Consider the following 22,040-nt stretch of genomic DNA (forward strand, 5'->3'; position numbering starts at 1 on the left):
TGAGGAGGTCCAGTCTAGCTTCCTGCTTGTTCTTGGGGGATCCCACAGGCCCTCCTGAAAGAACCGATCAGGCTCTTTGTCAGCTCCCAGACAGGTGCAGAACAAAAAGCATGAAGACCCGTCTCCCACAGGGGAGCCCTGCAACAGAGCAGTTTACACTGCCGGCACCACAGCACTGAGGGGAAAGGGGATGGAAAGAAGCCTACCTGCTGGGTGGGTGTGTATTTAACTGTGTGGGAGTAGTCGTAATTATCGATGATATCCAAATCCTTCACCGCGTCACCCGGAAGTGAGCTGCTGAACTGTACATTGAGTGGGGCTTTTCCGGCCCCTTTGGTGTAGACAGTGAAGTGGGTAGGTTTCCCGTTTTCCACACCTGGAAAGATAAACCAGGATGTGAGGAGCCAGGCCTGGCCCAAATGGTTTCACTTTTAGAACCAGTCTGACAGGTTCATCAGCATCAGCTCTACCCAGGCAGCCAGAGACAGGGCTGGGGCTCGGCCATGCCAACCACTCGGGCAGGAGCTCTGATCAAACATCTGCCTTTGGTGGAGGTATATCCCCCAAGGTCCCAGACCAAACACTGCCATTGCCACCGCCTGCAGAAGGCCTCCAGGACAGCCTCACGTACACGCCATCTTACCTGCTTTGCTAAGCCCCGGGCCTTCTGCCTTCACCTTGCTGGCGTCGTGGGAAGGGTCGACTTTGACTCTGAAAGGGCTGGCGGGGATTTCCTGTAGCAGAAACACTGTCTCAGTAGGAAAGCCCCTGGAGCAACTGCCAGAGCTTAGCTTTCTGCCCAAGTGCATAGGCAGAAACCTTCAGCACAACTGTGATTTGAACAGGTGGTGAGCAAACTTCTGTTATCACCGTATCAAGTCTTCATGCTCTAGCATCGGGTACGGACCTTAATCGGTCACTTAGGAATGCCTAAGTGGGTCCCCTGTTTCACAGGCTTTGGCTCGTTTTCTGCACAGATAAAGGACGGTTTCCCCCAAACAAATCTGAAAGCTCTGAGCCTTTCACACCAAATGTTGAGTACTTAGGATACAAAAAAATACTACCAAGAACAAAACCAAAAATGATAATGTAGGGGGTCAGAGGGAAGGAAATGTCCTCCAGAGAAAAGTGAAAGCTAAGGTTTAGGGAATACAAGGAATTGATCAGAAATAGAATGGTTACAATTCTTCAATAAGAAAGTTGCCGACTGTTAGTGAAGGCAGAACAGGTAAACTGGATGAAGCCAATTCAAGACCGACACTTTTGGGAACAGAACTTTCTTCTGAGGTCCCTATTTTTATGTAAGGTTGATTTGAATCACCAGCATGCCATTATTCCCTCTTTTTGGTACTGCTTTGTCCTATATTCACTATCATACATAATAAATAGGAACGCTACCTGAAACATCAACACTCCTCTCTCCGTAAAAGTTTCAAGGCTGAGGCCAAAGGCATTGGTTCAAAGAGGTCAAAGGTAGAAGTTCATTACATTTCAATGAAAAACTTGATGAAAGTTTATAACAAACCAATTTCTTTCCAGAGCCCCACTTTTAACCACTGAATAAATACACGGCTTCACTTTTGTTAGAGAGTGGTCAGATTTTAGTTCTGGGTGTTTTTTTCCTTCTTGGTTTTAAGGAACCAGAGAGGAAAACTATTGAGCAGAATTCTCAAGACACCTTCCCTATTGCTAAAAAAAAACAAGAAGGAAATATGCAGACAGGTGGTCAGAAAGAATCTAGACCCAAACACACACCTGAGACGCAAAGAGAACTTTGATGGTATATCGCCCGGCGGCAGGAGGCACATATTTGACTGTAAACGTGTCGTTGGCATTGTGAATAATGTCAAAATCCACATCTTCCTCATCCTCACTCAACACCCGGGCATCACATTTAATGCCAACGCTGACATCACCTGGAATAGACCAGCTCATTAGCACCGGTTTACAAGAAACAGCATGTCCAAGGCAATCACTTCCAGCTCAGCTGAATACGCTAAGATGAGCAATTGGGAAGTTTCCAGTAAGAAACACGAGAAAGAGATAGTGGTAAGCCAGGGTTTTGGAGAATGGATGGAGGATTAGCAATGATGTCACTGAAGAACTGACACAGAAGCTCATTAGATGAATAATTACCTATTCAGGTGGACTACTTTCTGGTTCAAAGTTTACTGCCCTTGAAATGTTATGAAAATGCCTTTATTCCCCAAGGAGCAACAATCGCTGCATTGGGTGAAGCCCCCTCTCACCTTCCCCAGCTTCGGTACAGTCCACTGTGAAGTGAGTGGGCTCATTGGCCTTCAGTCCACTTCTCTCCACGCCTGGCCCAAACACTTTGACCTTCTGGGGATGGCTACCCTGCCCAATGTTGACCTAGAGAGAACAAGGAGAAAGTTGTAATCACGTTTTCCTCTATTTGGACCCAGTAAAAGATTATTAGCGAATGTTGTTACAAATGGTCCTTTGAGACAATCTAGAACACTCTGCCCCTCAGGCCACGCCATCTTTCAGGCCCACCCAGGACGGGTCCTTCCCATTTATCTGCCTTGGCCATCAGGCAGACCTGCCGCAGGGCTGGGCTTTTCATACCACGGCCAGGATTCTGCCTCATAACCTACCCTGTAGGGGCTGTGTGGGATGTTCACTCCTCCCCAGACCACAGCAATGGTGTGCTTGATGGACTTCACTGGGGTGTACGAGCAGGCATACGTGCCGTCCATCCGACTCTTCATCTGGACATCAATGGGCTGGCCTTCCCCATCCTGCAAAAGATCAGGGGCTAGGGAGGGAGCTGGCCCTCACACTGTCTACATCAAATAGGTCCATGTGGCCTCCCAAGACGGTGAAGTCACCACTCACTCATCCAATAAGACTTCATGGAATGACTACGATATGTTATCACAATACAATGACCATAACCACAGGTGATAAAATACTCCATGCGTTTATTTTTAGTTATTAAGAGCAAATGGCCCCAAAAGAAAGCCATGACCACTCAATACTTTTTAATTTCAATTCCTGCATTTAAATACTTTGGCCAAATTGAATTAAATTAACACATTTAATAAATCCTTATTTACAAACGTTGCATTGTGTATGGCCAAGGAAGCTTCCGCCATACCAAAGGACATTTACAGGGAAATAGGAAACAATCAAGCCTCGTTTCCACAGAACACAAATCATAAAAATGAAAACACCATGCTTTACATGTTATAACAGCGTCTTATTTACTCCTCACATAAGCCCATGAGATAAATATTCTTATCATTCCCAATGTGTAGATAAGAAAACTGAAGCTCAGGTGGACTGAGCAACTTGCCATTAAACTGTCGGATCTTATCACCTGACAGCTACCTGCACAGGTGGCCCCTGGAAACTTACCTGAGCAAGTATCTTTAAGGGAGCTTTCCCAGCATCCTTTGGATCCACGGTGAACTCAGCCAGGTTGTTGACGATACACCCAGATTTCTCCAAACCTGGCCCGTATGCTTGGACCTGGAGCAAAGAATCAATAACGATTCCCCATATGAAGAGTGGTGACCAGGGGACAGGAGAAGGAGAGAACAACTGTGCCTGGCTTTACAGCACCACGTAACAGGATGGTTACGGGAAGGAAAATGCTCAAGTAGGCTTTAACTTCAAAATAAAAACCAATATCATTAACCTCTCATGAGGCCCCAAACTAGCCTGGGCTCCCTGACTTATTCTGAGCTGACATAGAGAACTTCCAATAACTGGGGTGGGAATCTCCAGCCATGCCCCAATTTCAATGTTACCATTTTGAAGGGGCTCAGAATCTTCACTACAAACAGCATTCTACAGCATGCCCCAGAGAGCAAAAACCCCAGTTGGCCAAGAAGGGGTAGCTCCCAGCTGCCTATGGACAGCTGCCACGTGGGCCAACAGCAGCACACATGGGGGTAGGCTGGCTCAGGCTTGATGCTTATCAGCCTGAAAGGGGTCTGAGAAGAGCTCTTGGAAACACTGCTCCAATTTAGGAGCAGGGAACTGAGAGAAATAAGGAGCATCTTGAAATAATAACAACAGAAAGTGACAAGACTGAAATAGGACACTCTGGGTTGCAGGAAACAGCTTCTTATGGAGCTGCCTACCTGGGCCAGGCACTGGGCTAAGGGCTGTTTTTATGCATGTTCGTTACCTCCTCGAATCATCCCAGGAACTCTAGGAAGCAGATGCTACAATCATTCCCGTTTTATAGAGGAAGGCATCAAGGGTCAGAGGAACGTTACTTGCCCAACATTAGAAAAGTACTCAGTGGTACCACCAGGATTCCAATTCAGGCCCGTTTCCTTTCTAAGCTCTAAGTGGCTCCCCTTGCCATCTCTCAACACTTTGCTTAAGGCAGCTCTCCAGGCAGCAGGGAAGATGTCCGGAACCAGAAAAGAGAAGACAGAAATAAAGCCAGCTGGCTCACCAGGTCTGGGTTACAGTCTCCCGTGGCCGGGTGGATGAAGGCCATGTACGGACTGTCCTTGATGTCTTCGTCATCACACATGATGTGAACGGCGTATTCACCAGGCTCCTTGGGCCAGTACTTGACGTCACACGATCCATCATTCTGGTCATCATACTCAATCTTCGCCTGCGAGGGGCCTTCAATGGCAAACCCTGGGGGATGGGGTAGGAGGACCCCCCCGGTTACATTGGGGGAAGTACCTATTCCATGTTACCACCAACTCACTCCCTTTGCCTGCCTAACAGTCAAGTACTGGCCAGAAGAGTGACACCTGTATCTCTTTCCCATAAAACCAAGCCTACTGAGTCTTCACTAGTGATGGAAGAATTGGATTTTATAGTTGTTTTTTTTAAAAACACCATCTAACAATGAAAGTCAACGAGCAAACCTTTCTGTTGGCAATATGGCAACACATACCCAAAACCTTAAACCAATGCCCATCCTTTCCCCCACCAAATCCACTCAAAGGATATACCAAAAGGTTTAATGTTACCTGTAGTCTACAAGGATATACCAAAATGTTTATTATCTCTCTAGAAGGAAAAATTAAATGTGACTTCCTATTTTCCCCTCTGGTTATTTCTATAACCTAAAACAGAGGTCATCCAAACTTAGGCCGGTGGGCCAATTCTGACCCACTGCCTATTTTTGTAAATAAGATTTTACTGAAACATAGTCACATTCCTTCACTTATGTATTTTCTATGGCTGTTTGCTGGTGAAGTCAAATAGTTGTGAGACAGAATATGACCCACAAAAATAAAATATTTCTATCTGATCCTCTGAAAAGAGATCAGTGCTGACCACTGATCTAAAATGATCATATATACAGATGTGTATTTTAAATATATTCAGTTATGTGCAAAAGAATATTTACTTCCCAAATTTTTGATTTCAGTAAAATTAATTCATTCATCTAAACAAAGGATCAGTCAACAATATTTGTTGAGTGCCTACAATGTTCCAGGCACAACATCGACAGAAGGCCTCTGTCCTCGAGGTCTAGTGGATAAAGCAATGAATGAGGCAGAGGGCAAGCTAAACAGTAGGAAGAGAATGGGAAATGCAATTCCACAACGATATCCAGAGGCAGCGCCAGGTGGTAAAGAGACCAGGAAGACACGGGTAGTGAGGCCTAGAAGGGGCTCCAACTCTCAGCCTAACACCGGGCCCAAACCCCGTCCAGAAGCTGCTGGTCAGTTGCTTCCACTTACCCAAAGACCCCACTTCAGAGCCAATGGACTCCACCACAAAGTCTGCTGACCGCCCAACAATTCCACCATGGAGGCCAGGGCCCCATGCTCGGACTTTCTGCATGCCTGCTTCAGGGCCAACATGAACTTCAAAGGGGCTAGAAGAAAAGGAACGGAAGCATTAAAGAAGAGCAAAGGGTACAGCCATAAGCTGTTTACACATATTCTTTCCACTTGTCTGATCCCTTTACCTGCACACCCCATCTCCAGCCAAGCCCTTCTTCCAGCAGGTCCCCCCACAGCCATTATTATGTCAACAATATAATGTAATGTGCTGCCTCAGGGCCTTCAGGCGGCCACCGGGTTGGCACTCAAGCCACACAGTCTTGCACTATCTTTCTGGTCACTTGTGTGCAGGGCTCATCAGACTGTGAGCCCTGGAAGGTAAGAGAGTGTACACTTTTCCACATCCTGCTTATGCTGTAATAAGAAAACTAGGTTGAATAGGCTTTATCTCATACATGAATAAATGTGTTTTAATTTTCATACAGGAGATTAAAAAATAGTTTACTTAGATTCTCAGAACCCTATAATATGCCCAGATATGTCTCAAAGCAAACTGAATTTATTCAGAGTTTCAAGCTGCCCCCAGGAGAGCTGGGAAACATGGAGAAGCAGGGAGGGCCACGCCAATGCCACACGGCAAAGCTACAGGCTGCGTCCCTTGGTTCCTGACTGCACTCACGTAGAGGATTTTAATGTAAACCATAGCAGATTTTACCCCACGGCATTCCTGAACAGAGGCACACATTAAAAGAAAGAGAATCTCCGTTTACATAAGAGTATACAGGCACAGAGCCCATTTGCTCTCTATTACTGCTCTTTCTGGCTACCCTGTATCCCATCGGCTCAAACCACCAGCATTTGATTTAAAGGAAGGCAGCCGAAACCACAGTGACTTTCTGCTGCTTTTGAGAACAGGCCAAATGTATGTGCTGCTCTGAAAAAAACAAGTCTTCAACAAAGCAGACCTCTTTCCCTCCTGCAGCCCAGAAAACAACCCTGGGACGAACAAGCCTCCCAAGAAGACATAACTCCTATTGGAGACTCACCTCTTTGGAATATGGTGTCCCCCCCATGTAATGGCGATGCTATATTTCCCCGGGGTGCTGGGGTAATACTCAAATGCATAGACTCCATCCAGGAATCCTTTTTGCTTCACCAGCTCCTCCAGACCCTCTGTGGGAAGGAAGCACATCATTTTCCAATGCCATCCTAGGCTCAGAATGAGAACCCAAAAGACAAGAACAGAAAGAGCAGTATTCACAAAGCACAAGCCACACAGGAAACGTCAGTGGGCTGCCTCGGAGGGTGGACACCCAAAACCTGAGAGATTAATCCAAAGCCAAAAATGGACCCATCTCTGCTTCTAATTGTGGGGAAATGGAGGGTTTCTAGCTGACTAACTTTGGCAGACTCTCTCAGTTATGGGGGGGGCTATGAGGTCCTGAACCTCCTGGGTCTAAAGTCCTGAACCTCCTGGGTGTAAAGATAAATCTAGTCACATCTCAATTTTTCTCAACAATCCTACCAATCTTAGTCCCCCACAAAAACTGTGGAGGGAATGAACCCTTATGACTATTTGGCATGAGTTTCAGGTTAGTGTCCCAGCATATCCTTTTCAACTAAAGCCGGACAATGAAAGTGACAAAGATCTTGCATGAGATCTACAAGACAAGTTTTAGATGCTGCACTACAAACTCCAGAGCGAGCCGTCAGGCAGGAACTTGTTTTATGTTGAGCTTTGAGGTTTGGCCATGAAAGCCATTTTAGTCAAGCGAGAATCCAAGGTCAGAAAGAAAAAAAAACAACACACACACACAACAAAAACGCCTCCTTGGCTCCTATAGCAACAAGCCAGGAGGGAGGGCAGCACCAGAGCAGTGTGGCTCCAGGTCTAAGCAGTCTAGAACCTTGGCTGCCCTTGTAGAACAGCCTGCCCCAAAGCTTGGTACTCTGAGATCAAATATTAACTTTCTGGAGCTCAGAACACTCCTGTCCCCGCCTGTTGGGAACACAGAGGGTAAGAGCAGTCCTAGCTCAAGATTCCACAGGCTGCTACTCCTGCAACCAGAAATGCCAAGCTTATCTACTTATCTGTTCCAGGGGAAAACTTGAGGACTGCGTAGACACCCGTCCTAGTGTCTGCTGTCTCCTTTCCCAAAAGAGGGAGCGACAATGAGTTGCAGGATACAACCCACCCCTCCATGAATGGCATTTATTTACAAAGGACACGTAATCTTAGGGAATGTGATTCTCCTTCTATAAGCACTGATCATAGTAATTAGGTACTCGACATAATTTCGTAGTCTATAAAATATAACCTGTAGTGAGGAAATTACTGGCTTATGGAGACTGTGCTTAAATGAATTCCAGCTCAGATGCTTACAAGTTGTGGGAACTTGGGCAAGACCCTTCCTCTCTAAGCCTAGGTTTCCTCAAATGAAAAATGGGCCACTTGAGGTAGTTCCAAGGACAGCATTTCCCAAACTGCATTGCATCACTGCTTTTTGTACTCCCAGAAGACTTAATATAATGTGAGGCTGTCAGGCCACCACTGCTCCTCACCTGCATTCAGGGCAGACATTACTAATCAATCACTGCTTCCTTCCCTGTGGAGCCCAGATAACCTCTAACTTTTGACACAGCTGTCTGGGATAAATCGATCATAATTGGCCATGGGGTGAAATCTTTATACCATGGCTACAAAGTTAGCTGAAATCACACCTGAGATGGGGAAACAAAGGAGCACTTACTAGGACCCTTCACGGTTACGCCGAGATCCCCGCTTCCGGCAGCTTTGGTGTCAACCTTGAAATCCGCAGTCTCCCGGATACGGATGCCTTTGGGCTGCAGGCCTCGTCCACTGGCCCGGCAGGCATTTGGACTGCAGGCTGCAAACACAGTTTCTACATCAATTCAACCTTTCATTCTTTACTCAGGGTAGAGCAAGCCAAGGTAACCTGGAGCCACCCGCCAAGAAAATATTTGCTTTGCACAAAGAGTATGCAGCAGTTGCTGAGGCCAGGGGTCTCATTCAGGGAGCACACCAGGCTAGCAAATAAGGACACAACATAACTTTGTCCAGCCACAGCGCAGAGGGATTACGGGGAGGTTACATTGGCCAAGGAAGCCAGAGCGCACAGCGTGGATTCCCTGGTACCAGCTAAATCCTGGCTTTTATCCTGCAAGTGGTGAAGGAGAGTTAAGACCCAGTGCTGGACATTGTTCAAACTTCATTGCTATACTCAAGGGCCCACTAATTGGGAAGAATGGACTTTTTCAAGTCTACTTGGAAAATGTAACACTTGAAAACATTGACCGGATTCCAAACTTTGGGTCAGCCATTTCTAAAAGTCTAAATGTTGTCGTCTTCTGCACAAAGAGCCAGAGAACAGCTGAAAAAGAGGCCAGTTCAACCCCACCTTGGCCAAAGCACACAAACATTTCAGTGCCTTTTGTTACAGGTCCTCGGAATGTGGGCAGCTATACATGCAACTGTTAGCAACAAACACCACTCTCCATTGGATTTCTAGATCTGTTCAAGAAAACCTAAAGTTGGAAGTCTGAACACTAAGGACAAACATATCCTCTAGTATTCCTTATATGAGAGATCCACAAAACTACTGTTCCATGGGGCCCATCAGAAGGTTCATAAAAGGCATCCTGCTACCCTAGGAATTCTCTGCCAAAATGGGCAACCTTCTCATTAAGTATAGAAATGGGAGCTTAACAGGTAAAATGTCTTGCTGTGTATTAAGTGGCTTTTCCTTTCTAAATCGGACACTGCATATTTGACAGCTCTCTATACACTAGAGGTTACAAACTCCAGAAGAGGAGATTACTCCGTAGAAGAAAGGTAACTCCTCCTCTGGCCCTTCTTCCGCGCAATACCCTTGGCTGGCTATTTGGCAAACGACTGCTTCCCAAAGAAACATACACACACCCCTGGAGTTAGAGATGATTTTAGATGGTTCATGGATGAACATACGTTTACGGTGGCACTTAAAGGCATTTGAAAATGATACAAAGCTTCTTTTTTATATAAAATCATTTAAGTGGATGAAGATTAGTACATCAAAAGAAAAACTCTATTAATTAAACATTATATAGTGCAAGTGATGGATGGATATACCAGAAATGAAAAAGGTAGTCCATGAGCGAGAGGCAGTCAAAAAACACTATTAGAACTAGAAAAGCTAGCAAAAATTCTTTCTTGCATTACGTCAAAGAGTTTTGTTTATGAATACGTTGGGTTTTTTCCCCTTCGTCAAGAGAGAAAAGCTGCTCATACCAGGAATAAGTCACAACAGGATGACAGGACTTCCTCATGGAAACTCTGAACATGGACAATGGTCTCAAAATCAAAAGGGTAACTGCCCACTTCAGATAAACACTAAATGGAGCTAAAGGTTTTGAAGGAAACAGATAGCATCTCCAGCATTTAAAGATGTCTAGAGACATTTAAATGTAATTAGAGAGTGGGCTTGGGGTCTGGCTGGACAAGTTATGGTAACACCTGCACTGTCATTTCCTGAGGTCACAAGCAGCAAAGACTCAGCTGATATTTGCAGGCAGCACAAAGAACTGGCCCAGAAGCCCCACCCAACCAGCCCTTACCAAGCAAGATGCCTCTGGCCCAGTGTTCTCAACTAGAAAGCCAACAGCTTCGGGGTCCAGGCTGGCCCAGAGGCAGAATTCGGAAGAGGAAGTCAGCTCTGCAGATGCAGATACACAGGACAGAACAGGGAAAGGCAAGTATTGGTTAGACAAGGCAGCAGAGTTGGGGGGAAAACAGAGAGCAACAAAGTGAGAAGGAAAAAGAGCCTAACAGAGAAAAAAAAAAAAAAAAAGCACGCTTTTGGCTGGAGAGAGGGTGTTTAGCCGTTTGGTTAACGGGTTGACAGAAACCTGGGTTCTACTCCTACTGGTGCCTAATCTGTACTCACCGATTCCGTACGTGTCTACCTGCAAACGGGGGGTAGTCAGAGCACCTGGCACACCCAGGCTGCTGTGACAATTAGGCGCAGCCATGTAAGTGCCCGGCAGCCAGTAAAGGCCAAGCTGTGGAGGCTGCCGGGTATCAGCAATGTTATTGCCGCTAACCTCAGCCACAGACACCAACGCCTCCCACGGCCTGGCCTGCACCTCTCAGGGAGGACAGCGACTCTCCTTACGAGTGTTGTGGGGGAGGATTTAAGTGAGTTACCACATGCACTCAGGTCACTGCATGGTTCACAGGGGGATGTCTGTATCCATATCTTGAGGACGAAGTAAGCCACGTCCCACGGAAAGAGGTCCAGTGTTGGGCCCCGACCTGTGTCTTGGCCTGGGAGCCCCTCTGCACAGTCACCCTCCATGCAGACATGCTCGGCCACCCCGGAACTCACCTTCCCCAACCTGCACAATGAAGGGACTCTTTGGAATGGTGTCCCCGGCAAAGGAGACCTTGACCACGTGAGGGCCGGGATGCATTGGCTTGTACACACAGCGATACACCTGGTTTCCTTTGTCTTCCACGAGCAGCTCCACAGTGTTCTTCCCTTGGGGATCTTCCACCTCAATACCAATGTCACCCACACCGGCACCTGGGGGAGAGCGGACATCCCATGAGCCTATCACCTTCTGGGAAAGCTCGGTGCTGATGAGCAGGTACAAAATGCAAACTCAAAGACAGATGCACTCAGAAGGGCCACACCAACACCTTGACAACTGGTTTCTGGCCTGAGAAGGAGGGCCGTGGCTGAACTTTCCTTTTCTCCCATTCCCTATTCTCTACATTTTCTACACAGCAAAAAAAGCTGACATTTCAAGAACTGTGTATTATTCATTCTTTCCGATCCCCCCACAGGGCCTTGCACAGAAGGGTCTAGTAATTCATCAAATCAGAAATGTGTACAGAAATGGGCTGATTATTTATAATTAAAGTCAAACTTGAGTGTAAGATTTTAGAAGAAAAAAAAAGCTGGTTTTGAAAAATCTGAAACTATAACCAACACAATTCAAAAGTTATTTTTGTTGTTGGTTGTTCCATTTTAAAAACAAAGGTCAGAGGATGGCCGGATGGCTCAGTTGGTTAGAGCACGAGCTCTCCACAACAAGGATGCCAGTTCAATTCCCACATCGGCCAGAGAGCTGCGCCCTCCACAACTAGATTGAAGACCATGAGCTGCTGCTGAGCTGCCAGAGGGGCGGCCGGATGGCTCAGTTGGTTAGAGCGCGAGCTCTCCACAACAAGGTTGCCGGTTCAATTCCCACATGGGATGGTGGTGGGCTGCGCCCCCTGCAACTAAAATTGAAAACAGCAATTGGACTTGGAGCTGAACTGCGCCCTCCACAACTAGATTGAAGGACAACTTGGAGCTGATGGGCCCTGGAGAAACACATTGTTCCCCAATATTCCCCAATAAAATTTAAAAAAACAACAAAAAAAACCAAAGGTCGGGCATCCCGAGCCTTTGGCTTCCTGAGGGTCACCTCTGACCCACGGAGGAGAGGCGGAAGCACATTACCTGCTGTGTAGATGTCAAAATAGGTGGGCTTATTGGCGATGTTCCCTGAAGCTTCCAAGCCGGGGCCTTTCGCAGTGACCTTGCTGGCATCTCCCTGGGCCTTGTCAACATTCACTTCAAATGGACTCTTGGAAATGTGCTGTCCTGCAAAGAGGACTGTGACCTGTAAGTGACAGAAATGACATATCATCACTTCTCCCTGACCAGTGAGACTACCAAATCAAGCCACATGCTTTGACCATCTTCTCTTCCATCCGTTTGATTATCCACACAAAGTGGCTGGAAGCAGGAGCCCTGCTAGTGGCCTGAATGTGACTCCCACCTGCCTCCACCAATCACACAGCTGAGCCGGGGATATCAGGCCTTCAGCAAACTAAAAATGCTTCCATCAGACATGCTTAGCCTCTCTAGTAGGCTATGAATACTTATACTTGAATCTCTAGACACTGGACCCTTTAAGACAACTGCAGAAGGGGCCTCTGTTCCCCAGACTATAATGCACAGTTCCAGGATTTCAAACCCAGAGTATTTTTCAAGGGATCAAGATCATTCCAGATATGTGGATTTGAGACAAAGTACAGATTTCTATCTAAAACTTGAGCCAGAGTTCTCAGCTTTTAAATTTTTCGGGGCTAAGTTAGGTTTCCTATGAACTGAATAAATTAATTATATCATAAATGCTCTCTCCAAGATTTTTCCCCCAAAATTCATGATGTCAGAAGGGTATAAATCTATAGCCGTGGTTCCAGGTGAATCCACACCTGGAACCCAAGGCGGCGAAAGCCCAAGGCGGCGAGTATGGTCTGTGTGTCAAAGTCTTGGCACGGAACCCAGGTACGGGGCCTGCACGTGCTCTCACAGGTGCAGCCAATGAAAGGCATACTCCTGTATTACCCCAATCTCCTGCTAATTCCCTTAGCCCCCGTCCTATAGGTCAACTGGACACCAACTCAAACAGAACTCAAAAGGTCACTGAGACAAAGGACCTGGGGGGTGGATCCCCGCCAATTCCCAGAGGCATGATTGGGCCACTGGCTTCCACTAGGGTCCACTGGCCTTCTCCGCCCTCAGGCTTCAATGCAAACAGACCCTTCAGAGCACCTGGAAGGGAACTGCTTAGGTAGCATCCAAGACAAAGGGTTCAGAGCTGAGCAGCTCTACTCCGTGCATGTGGCTATCACCATTCATTACCTAGATGGAGTCGGAAAAAATCTATGACAGTGCAGAAACCTTAGTGGAGGGTGACCAAGCTAGATGTATTAGTTACTGTTTCAAGTCTGGTTCATGGGGACCCGAAATTCTCTATTGTGAGCATGAATACTTTTATACTCAGAGAGGAAAATCAGAAGTTAACTTAAGAAAATCACTCTTGTTCCTAAGGTATCCTTTCATACATATCAAAGCAAGCCCAGACGGGCAGTCCAAGCAAACCATGACACCTCATCTTACTTTGTGCAGCCCGGTGACTTTGGGCAGATATTCCACAGAGTATGTCTTGTTCTTGTCACTGTCAGGGGTCACTCGTGCCTAGGATGGAAGATACAAAACAGTTAGAGAAGGCACTGGGTGTGAGGGAAAGCGTGCTGTGCCAGCCAAGGGCCTGCAGTGAGCTGCCAGGTCAGTCCTGGCTATTTCCTGCAGGAGACCCCAGGCGAGAAGCAGCCAGAAGTCACAGAAGCACAAAGGTATCAGCAAGTCAGGACTCTCCACTGTCTCAAGGCTAGAATTCTCTAGACAAGAGAGACTCTGAAGCAAGAAAAGTAACCTTTTTTGGCCCAGTAGTTTTTAAGAGTTTATGAAATGCTGAGCCCAGTAAGAAGATAAGTAGACAAAAGGAACAGTCCGTGTAAAGCCCTGAGGGAAGAATCAAAGGATGGTCAGGGTGGCAAGACCGTACGAAATCAGCACAGTTACTGTATTGTATTGTTATTATTCTAGCCATCAGTATCTAAAACCTCAACTAACAAGGCCTGTGCTAAATTCAAAGTATCCTCTATTTTATTAAACACTGTGTCTGTATCACTTCACATTAGTTTTCAAGACCCAGCCCTTAGGCAAGTTAATGTAACCAGTGGTAAGTCTCAGGATCCTTTCAGATAAAACAGTTTTTGTCATGAGCACTGTCCCTGGCCCTGTTACAAGCTCCAAAGCCCCCTGGGATGCTGACAGGGCAGGCAGCATCTTCCCACACACCTCTTCTTTGTTCCCTTCTGGGTCCTCGACAAACACCATCACGTCTCCTTGCCCAGCGCTGATGGTGTCCACGGTGAACTTGGCCGGCTGCTTCACCATGTTTCCAGTGGGCTCGATTCCTGTCACAAGTTTACACAAGCACATTACAAGCTGGGCCAGGCCCTGATACAGGCCATCATCCCCCGTGTCTCCCTCAGGAAACTGAGAGATGGAACCCAGCTCTGTAGCTACCACGTGGGAGACAGGGGCAAACTGCCATGAAAAGAATAATCAAATGGGTCAGAAGCCCTAATTTTGTCCTTGTTATTTAAGCAACATCCTATTCTGAAATGTTCAGGGCAATTCAGTCAGAAATCTACACAATTATGAAAAATGAAGCGGTAACTAGCAGCGCAGCTGGCATTTAGGGAGGTGATATGGGGGCAGGAGGACTGAATTAGGTGTGGGGAAAATGCCTCATTTTTCATTGAAGACCATTTTGTATTTCTCAAAATGTTGAAAAATTGCATTGAAATGTTATTTTTATTTAAATCAAACTTTTTGAGATGGTTGAGCAAATTAGAGAGATTTACATGCACATGTAAGACATAATACCCTTTATCTAGCTCCCCAAATGGTTACATAATACAACACTCTAGTACAGTATCACAGGGCACTGACCTTGACACTGTAAAACAGAACATTTCCATTCCCAAGGGGATCCCTCATGTTGCCCTTTTAGAGCCACACCCATTCCCCTCCCATTTCACCCTTTTCTTACCCCAGCAACCACTAATTTGTTATCCAGCTCCATAATTTTATCACTTCTAGAATGCAACATAAATAGAATCATACATTACGTAACATTTAAAAATTATCTTTCCCACTAGCATAATTCTCTGTAGAGTCGCATAAGTTGTTGCCTGTATCAATAGTTCATTCTTTTCATTGCTGAGTTAATATTCCATGATATGAATGTACCACAGTTTGTTTCACCATTTACCCATCAAAGGACATCTGGGTTGTTTCCAGCTGCCTATTACTGATAAAGCTGCTAGAAACATTCGTGTATAGGTTTGTGTGTGAACACTGTTTCATTTCTCAGGCATACATGTCAAAGAGTGCAATTGCTGGGTTGTATGGTAGTTCCATGTTCAGTTCTTTTTAAGAACTGCCACACCGTACTCCAGAGTGGCTGTACCATTTTACAGTCCCACCAGCAATGTACCATATTTTGCCATGTATAACGTGCACTTTTGGCCCAAATTTGTGAGGGAAAAATAAGGATGCGCATTATACATGGATAGTACTAATTCCGTATCTATATAAATGTTTTAATTCTTTTATTTATGCTTATGAGTCAAAAGTGTAACTCTAGAAATCAATAACGATAATCGTATGCAAAATAATACCCTGGAATACAATAATTGGTTTTGTTCAACTTACCACAAACTTGCAGCAACGAAGAGTTCTTGGCTTTCTATGATGTGTAAATATCATAAATGTATTACCGTTACATAAAATTTCTTGTACCTTGTGTCTATTCTTGTGTTTTGTAATTATTGGTTACATAAAATTTCTTGTACCACAACATGTTTAAAAAATAAATGCTAAAATTCCTTTATGATACAAAAAAAGTACCTAAATGTAAACAAATAAAAATCTGAATTAAAAAATTAAAATGAAAGATTTTTTTTTTCCCCTGAAAGTTTGGGCCCAAAACATGGGTGTGCATTATACACGGCAAAATAAGGTCTGAGAGACACAGATCCAGTTTTTCTGCATCCTTGGCAGCATTTTGCTATCATTATTTTCTACTTGAGCCATTCTGATAGGTGTATAGTGGGTTTAATTTCCATTTCTCTTACAGCCAATGACACTGAACATCTTTTCATGGCTCCTTTACCATTTGTATAGCTTCTTCAGTTCAATGTTTGTTCATGTCCTTTGCCCATTTTCTAATTGGATAGTTCGGTTACTTTTTTTGTTTGTTTTTAATTACTGAGTTTTCAGGTTCCTTAATATATTCTGGGTTCTAGTGTTGTATTGAATATGTGATTTCCAAATGTTTTCTCCCCATCTTTAGCTTTTATCTTTTCATTTCCTTAACTGCAAAAACTTTTTTTAAAGTTTTTAAAAGTAAAATCCTGTCTCCAGGCCCATCATCTCAGCAGCATTTTGAGTTCTATCTGAAATGCTGTCTGTCCAAGTGGCCTGTAAGATGGACGAGTGAGGAGCTTATTCTGCAGGAGAGTGGGGTGATCAGGGCTGCACCCTTCACCGAGAAATTCCGCAATAGCAGGTACAGTCCAATCCTTGTGCGCCTGCCAAGACTTCGAGACACAGACTTCTTACACTTGCTGCATTTTTAAAGTTTTAACTTTGACCTAAAGTCCAAGTTATTGTTGGTTTCTTTATAGATGGATCAGTCTAAGAATTCTTGGCCTTGTCCTAGGTCCCAAAGATTCTCTTCTGTTTTTTTTTTTTCTGAAAGTTTTATAGTTATATAGCTTTACACGTAAGTCTGTGATTGATTTTGAGTTATTTTTTATGTAAAGTGTGAGACAGACTGAGCGGTTTTCTTGTTGTTGTTTGCCTGTGGATTTCCAATTACCCTGGAACTATGTGTTGAAAAGACTCTTTTTCTCCACTGAATTGCTTTCACACCTTTGTCAGGCATCACGTGTACATGTCTGCACGGATCTCTTTCTGGGTTCTGCATTCTGTTCTACTGATCTATGTGTTTATCCTTCTGACAATATCACAGTCTTGATTTGTGTAGTTTTATCATAAGTCTTGAAGTCAGCTAGACTTATTCCTCCCGCATTATTCTTCTTTTTCAAAATTGCTTTCCCTGCTGTATGTAGTTCCTTTGCTTTTCTATCTACAATTTGAAATAATCTTTTCTGTATCTACAAAAAAATCTTGCTGGGATTTTTGATAGCAATCGTGTTAAACTTATGGACAATTTGGGGAGAACTGACATCTTTACTCTGATTTTTTCAACATGGAAACAGTATGTTTCTCCATTTATTGAAGTCTTCTTTGATTTATTAATTAGTGTTTTTTGTAGTTTTCAACATGTAAATTCTATATGTATTTTATTACATTTACATCTATTTCTCAATTTTTTTTTTAGCAATTTAAATGGTATGGTATTTTTCACTTTGGTGTCTTTTTGTTAATTCTAGTAGACAGAAATACAATTGATGTTTGTACATTGATCTTATATCTTGAGACCTTGCTGAACTCACTTATTTAAGCTTTTTGTTTGTTTTAGAGATACTTTTAGTATTTTCTACATAAACAATCATATCATCTGCAAATAGGAACAGTTTTATTTCTTATATCTTTCACCATTAATTATACTATACGTTTTTTGTGGTAGCTACTGTGCATCAAATTGAGAAAGTTCCCCTCTAGTCCTCTTTTTCTGACTGCTTATCATGGATGACTGTTGAATTTTATCAAATACTTTTCCTGTATCACCTGATAGGATCATGTGATAATCTTTCTTTAGCCTGTTAAATGTAGTAGATTATGCTGACTGATTTTCTAATAGTGAGCCAGCCTTGCACCCCTGGAATAAACTTGTTTCACACCTTCACTCCCACTGCTTCCCTCCTCCAGTGTTATTTTGAGGCAAATCCTAGTCCTCATATTCCACCCATAAACATTCGTTATGCATCTTTAAAACTCATTTTTAGAATATTCACATCAAAAAAAATTTCCCATCAAAAAAACTAACAATAATTCCTTCATATGATCAAATATTCAGTCAGTGTTCACATTTCCAATTATCATATTAGTGTCATGAATTTCTTTTAACAGTTTGTTTAAAGAGGATCCAAAAAAGGTTCGTGTACTACCTTTGGTTGCTAGGTCCCTTAGGTCACATTTGATGTCTAGGTTTCTCTCCATTTCTCACTTTCTTTGCTATCACTCTGTTGAAGACACTGAATCATTTGTTACTATACTCGGGGCTTGTATTAGTTTTTCAATAAATAATTTAGTTTTAGGAAAATCGGTGGTAGGTTGTTGTATCATAAGATAACGTTCACATAGGTAAGAAATGCAAATTGAAGAAAATGCATAGTTGAAATTCATTTCCATCTATAAATAGAAAAAGAACAGAACAGAACAGAAAAGGGCTGGAAAGGATTACCTCAGACTGAAGGGAGAAACGAGATTAGTAGTTGGGAGACAGGCTTTCGGGTTTTATTTTCTACATTTTTCTTTTGCTTAAAATTTACAAAATGATCACATCATTTAACGACTAGATGTAAACATGCATGTATAATATATTCCTAAACACCCACTCCATCTGACTCCAACAGCCTTAAACAACGAATTCTGCAGCTTATCCAAGACCCTGGCTAACCATGGTTGGTCAGGAGGCCGAACCACATCCCACACTCTGCAAACTCGCTGGGAGCTGTGCTTACCGTGTACAACCATTCATTCCCTACCGTCATCACTCCTAGCGAAGAGTGCTTACGTCTTGCTGTGTAGTGAATGCTTCATACAGAACATCGATTTGGGGAAAATTTTCTGCTTAGCTCATAGCTGCACACTTTCAATCTGCCCAACCCTGCAGGGGAGCCCACCACAAAGATCCATTTGGGGCTGTAGGTTTACCTCAGCCCAGCCCTCCCTACTTTCAACCTAATGGAACAAAGCAAGTCAGGGCTCAGTGAATGGCTCTGCAAGGGCTAACCAGCTGGTAACTGAAATCCAGTCAACATCCAAAAGATAAAATGAAATATTCCCTGGTTCAGATGGAAGAAATGAAGCAATGTGGCCACGTAAGAAAGAGAACAAACTGTCCCTGCCCTTTGTCTTATCATGAGACAAGTAATATCTTAAGGCCCCACTGTGTGTGTGAGTGTGTGTGTACACATACATATATGTGTGTGTGTATGTGTACATATACATATACATTTTTTTTCAAGGTATGTTTGCTCCCCAAGTACGTAACACAAAGAGGCAGATGAAGGAAATGGCAATGACTAGCCACATCCCTGCACTGTTACTAGTAGTCATATTTTTTAGAAAATAGCACCATGAAAGGAAACCATTTCACATTAACAATGGGGGAACTGGACAACCAGTGATAAGGTTATTGCAAACAAGCATTTTATTATGCCTTAATTAGATTCAATCCATTTGACCAATTTTGTTGACAAGAGATTTGACTGTTTGCAGGATTTTTGCCATTTAGGAAGCATAATGTTTAAAATCAGAGATTCCAGCCCCCACCTCTGCAGGGCATAGAGAAAACACTTTTAAAGCATGGACATGCTGACCTTGGAGTGACAGCACATGGGGGCAGGGCTTCAAACAAAGTCCCTAGTCCCTTTATAACACAAAAGATTGCAAAGACCCCAGCTCATTGCCATAGAACCTCTAATGGCAAGTAGGTTTGTTCCAGGACTATCAGCCCATCTTCCTGTCTAAATCATGATAAAGGGACAGATGAGAAGGACCTGGCCACTGTGGGTGAGAAACACACAGTCAGCACCACAGCCCTGGTTGGTGTCATCTTAAGCCTAAGCTGACGCCAAGTAGGGCAATGCTAGCTTCAAAAGGAATGAGTGTCTGGGACATCCCACAAGACAAGTGGGAAAGTGACTTTTCTTCAGAAAGTCAATGTCATTTTTAAATAAGTTGGGGAAAATTATTCTAGATTAAGAGTCTAAAGACAAATAATAAATGTAATAAACGAATCATAATCAGATCTTGATTTGTAAAATAATAAAACCTATAAAAGACAATTTTAGGACAATAAAAAAATTTGAAAACAAAACTAGATATTAATTGATATGAAATTATTGTTAATTTTCTTATGTGTGATGATGAATATTGTGGTTATTTAAGAGGATGTCCTATTCTTAGGACAGGCTTGCTGATGTAGTCAGGAGTAAAATGTCACCATGCCTAAAATGTATTTTCAAATAATTGAACAATCTCTCTCTCCCACCCCTACCCACCGTGCACACACACAAAGGATGAGAGAAAACTATTACATTACAATGGTAAGAACTGTAGATTCTAGGAGAGAATATGGAAGTTATTTGGTGTGTCTAAATGTTATCCCAATTGTCATAAAAATTAAGAAATATAATGTACTCCTATAGAAAAGGGAATACGTTGTATCTCGCTATGCTGACCTTTACCAGAAATCACACTGCTGAAATGCAACTGTTCTCCTTAAAAAACAAATGTGCTTGAAGTCAGGTGCCAACCAGAACCCCAAATGCCTCGAAATGCCTTCAACCTACCACAATTCTGTTCTGAACAGAACACTCCTGGCAGTGGCATAAACAGGATGTCTTAGCAAGGAAGTATCCGCCAGGGGTTATCAATAGCTCCCACACCATCTGGAAATCTGAGGCAGCTTTAGCATAACCAAAGGAAAAATGAATCACAGCCAGATGACCCGGGCCCCTGCCCCCGCCCCCAGCCCCAGTGGACCATGCCTCTGATTCTTCATCTGAAAAATGGGAACCACAGTGCTTTCTTCATCCCAAGGTTAGTGCCACTAAAATCACAGAGCAACAAACCCGTCGGTTTCCATCACATTAAAGCTGCAGCGTTTCTGAAAGCCTCGAGTAACAAGGCAGAAGACGGTCATAAATAAATAAATGGACCTTAAGGTAAAAAAAAAAAAATCTGACAAAGGAGGCCTGTGGTGACTTCAAGGATTAAGCCTGTACATTCTAAATTTTGAGAACCTTTTTCCTGCAGCCACATAATAATCTCTATGACCAGAGGACAAACCTCCAATCCAACACGACCAGTGCTTACCTCTGCCATAGGCCCTGGCTTTCTTGGGGTTGAGTTTGGGTTTAAGAGGAGCCCCTGGCTTGAGCTTGGCTTTGGGGAACTGAGACAGGTAAGTCATTACTGAGTGCTCATCCACATCCGGGTGAATAATTTCTTCAGGGGTGATGACCTAGAAAAATGACAAGGTAAATGAGTGCCAAAACACATTACTTTGCAACTACTCAAGTTTTTGCAAATGTCTCTTAAACCAAACACCATAAATACTAAGACATTGAGTCAGCTTCTTAATTATGTGAAATTACATTAAAGGAGCATGCCAAGACCAGTGCTTTTAACCTTTTAGAGGTGTCACCACTCCCTTTGGAAGCTGAGGACCCTCTCCAGACAATTCTGTACGTAATTTCCAGAGGTGCGTGCCCACCCTGCCAGCAAAAAAATGCCTACTCACTTGCCTGGTCACACTTTCCAGAAGGGATAAGCTACATACAATGTGGAGGATAAATAAAAAGAACACATGGGCTGAGAGCATATTATTTAAAAAAGCACGGAAACTGGCCTTTTTGCTTTGCTCATCTATCCATTGCCTGTATCTCTGCTAACTCAGCTACTAATAAAAAAATTAAAATAAAAAGAAGACGACATGGTCACATATTCGATATGTGGTCTTATAGATGAAGGCTTTGTGCCCTCCCCAAATTCACATGCTGAAGCCCTAACCTCCAATGTATTTGGAGGTGGGGCCCTTAGCAGGTGGGCAGGTTTAGACGGGGTCGTGAGGGTGAAGCCCCCGTGACATGACTAGTGCGGGTGTAAGAAAAGGAAGGCCAGAATGTGTGTGTGT

General features: G+C 43.8%; 1 protein-coding gene across 7 annotated transcripts in view; it reads right to left on the reverse strand.

Annotated features, from left to right (window-relative positions):
• Window positions 1–22,040, reverse strand: part of FLNB (filamin B) — a 124,654-nt gene that overhangs the window by 49,865 nt on the left and 52,749 nt on the right. For all 7 annotated transcript variants that reach the window (XR_013994901.1, XM_081072937.1, XM_081072940.1 and 4 more), the window contains exons 4-18: window positions 21,221–21,368; window positions 14,435–14,553; window positions 13,691–13,768; window positions 12,242–12,404; window positions 11,120–11,317; window positions 8,486–8,623; window positions 6,782–6,908; window positions 5,691–5,827; window positions 4,436–4,629; window positions 3,382–3,495; window positions 2,619–2,762; window positions 2,250–2,373; window positions 1,756–1,916; window positions 644–734; window positions 207–376 (exon numbers count right to left, since the gene is read on the reverse strand). Coding sequence is in view for 6 of the 7 variants with exons in the window: in XM_081072937.1 (XP_080929063.1) it covers window positions 207–376; window positions 644–734; window positions 1,756–1,916; window positions 2,250–2,373; window positions 2,619–2,762; window positions 3,382–3,495; window positions 4,436–4,629; window positions 5,691–5,827; window positions 6,782–6,908; window positions 8,486–8,623; window positions 11,120–11,317; window positions 12,242–12,404; window positions 13,691–13,768; window positions 14,435–14,553; window positions 21,221–21,368 (2,106 nt within the window). In the remaining variant the exon portion in view is untranslated. The remainder of the gene's footprint in view (window positions 1–206; window positions 377–643; window positions 735–1,755; window positions 1,917–2,249; window positions 2,374–2,618; window positions 2,763–3,381; window positions 3,496–4,435; window positions 4,630–5,690; window positions 5,828–6,781; window positions 6,909–8,485; window positions 8,624–11,119; window positions 11,318–12,241; window positions 12,405–13,690; window positions 13,769–14,434; window positions 14,554–21,220; window positions 21,369–22,040) is intronic.

The sequence above is a fragment of the Rhinolophus hipposideros genome, assembly GCF_964194185.1.
Source record: "Rhinolophus hipposideros genome assembly, chromosome: 14".
Lineage (NCBI taxonomy): Eukaryota > Metazoa > Chordata > Mammalia > Chiroptera > Rhinolophidae > Rhinolophus > Rhinolophus hipposideros.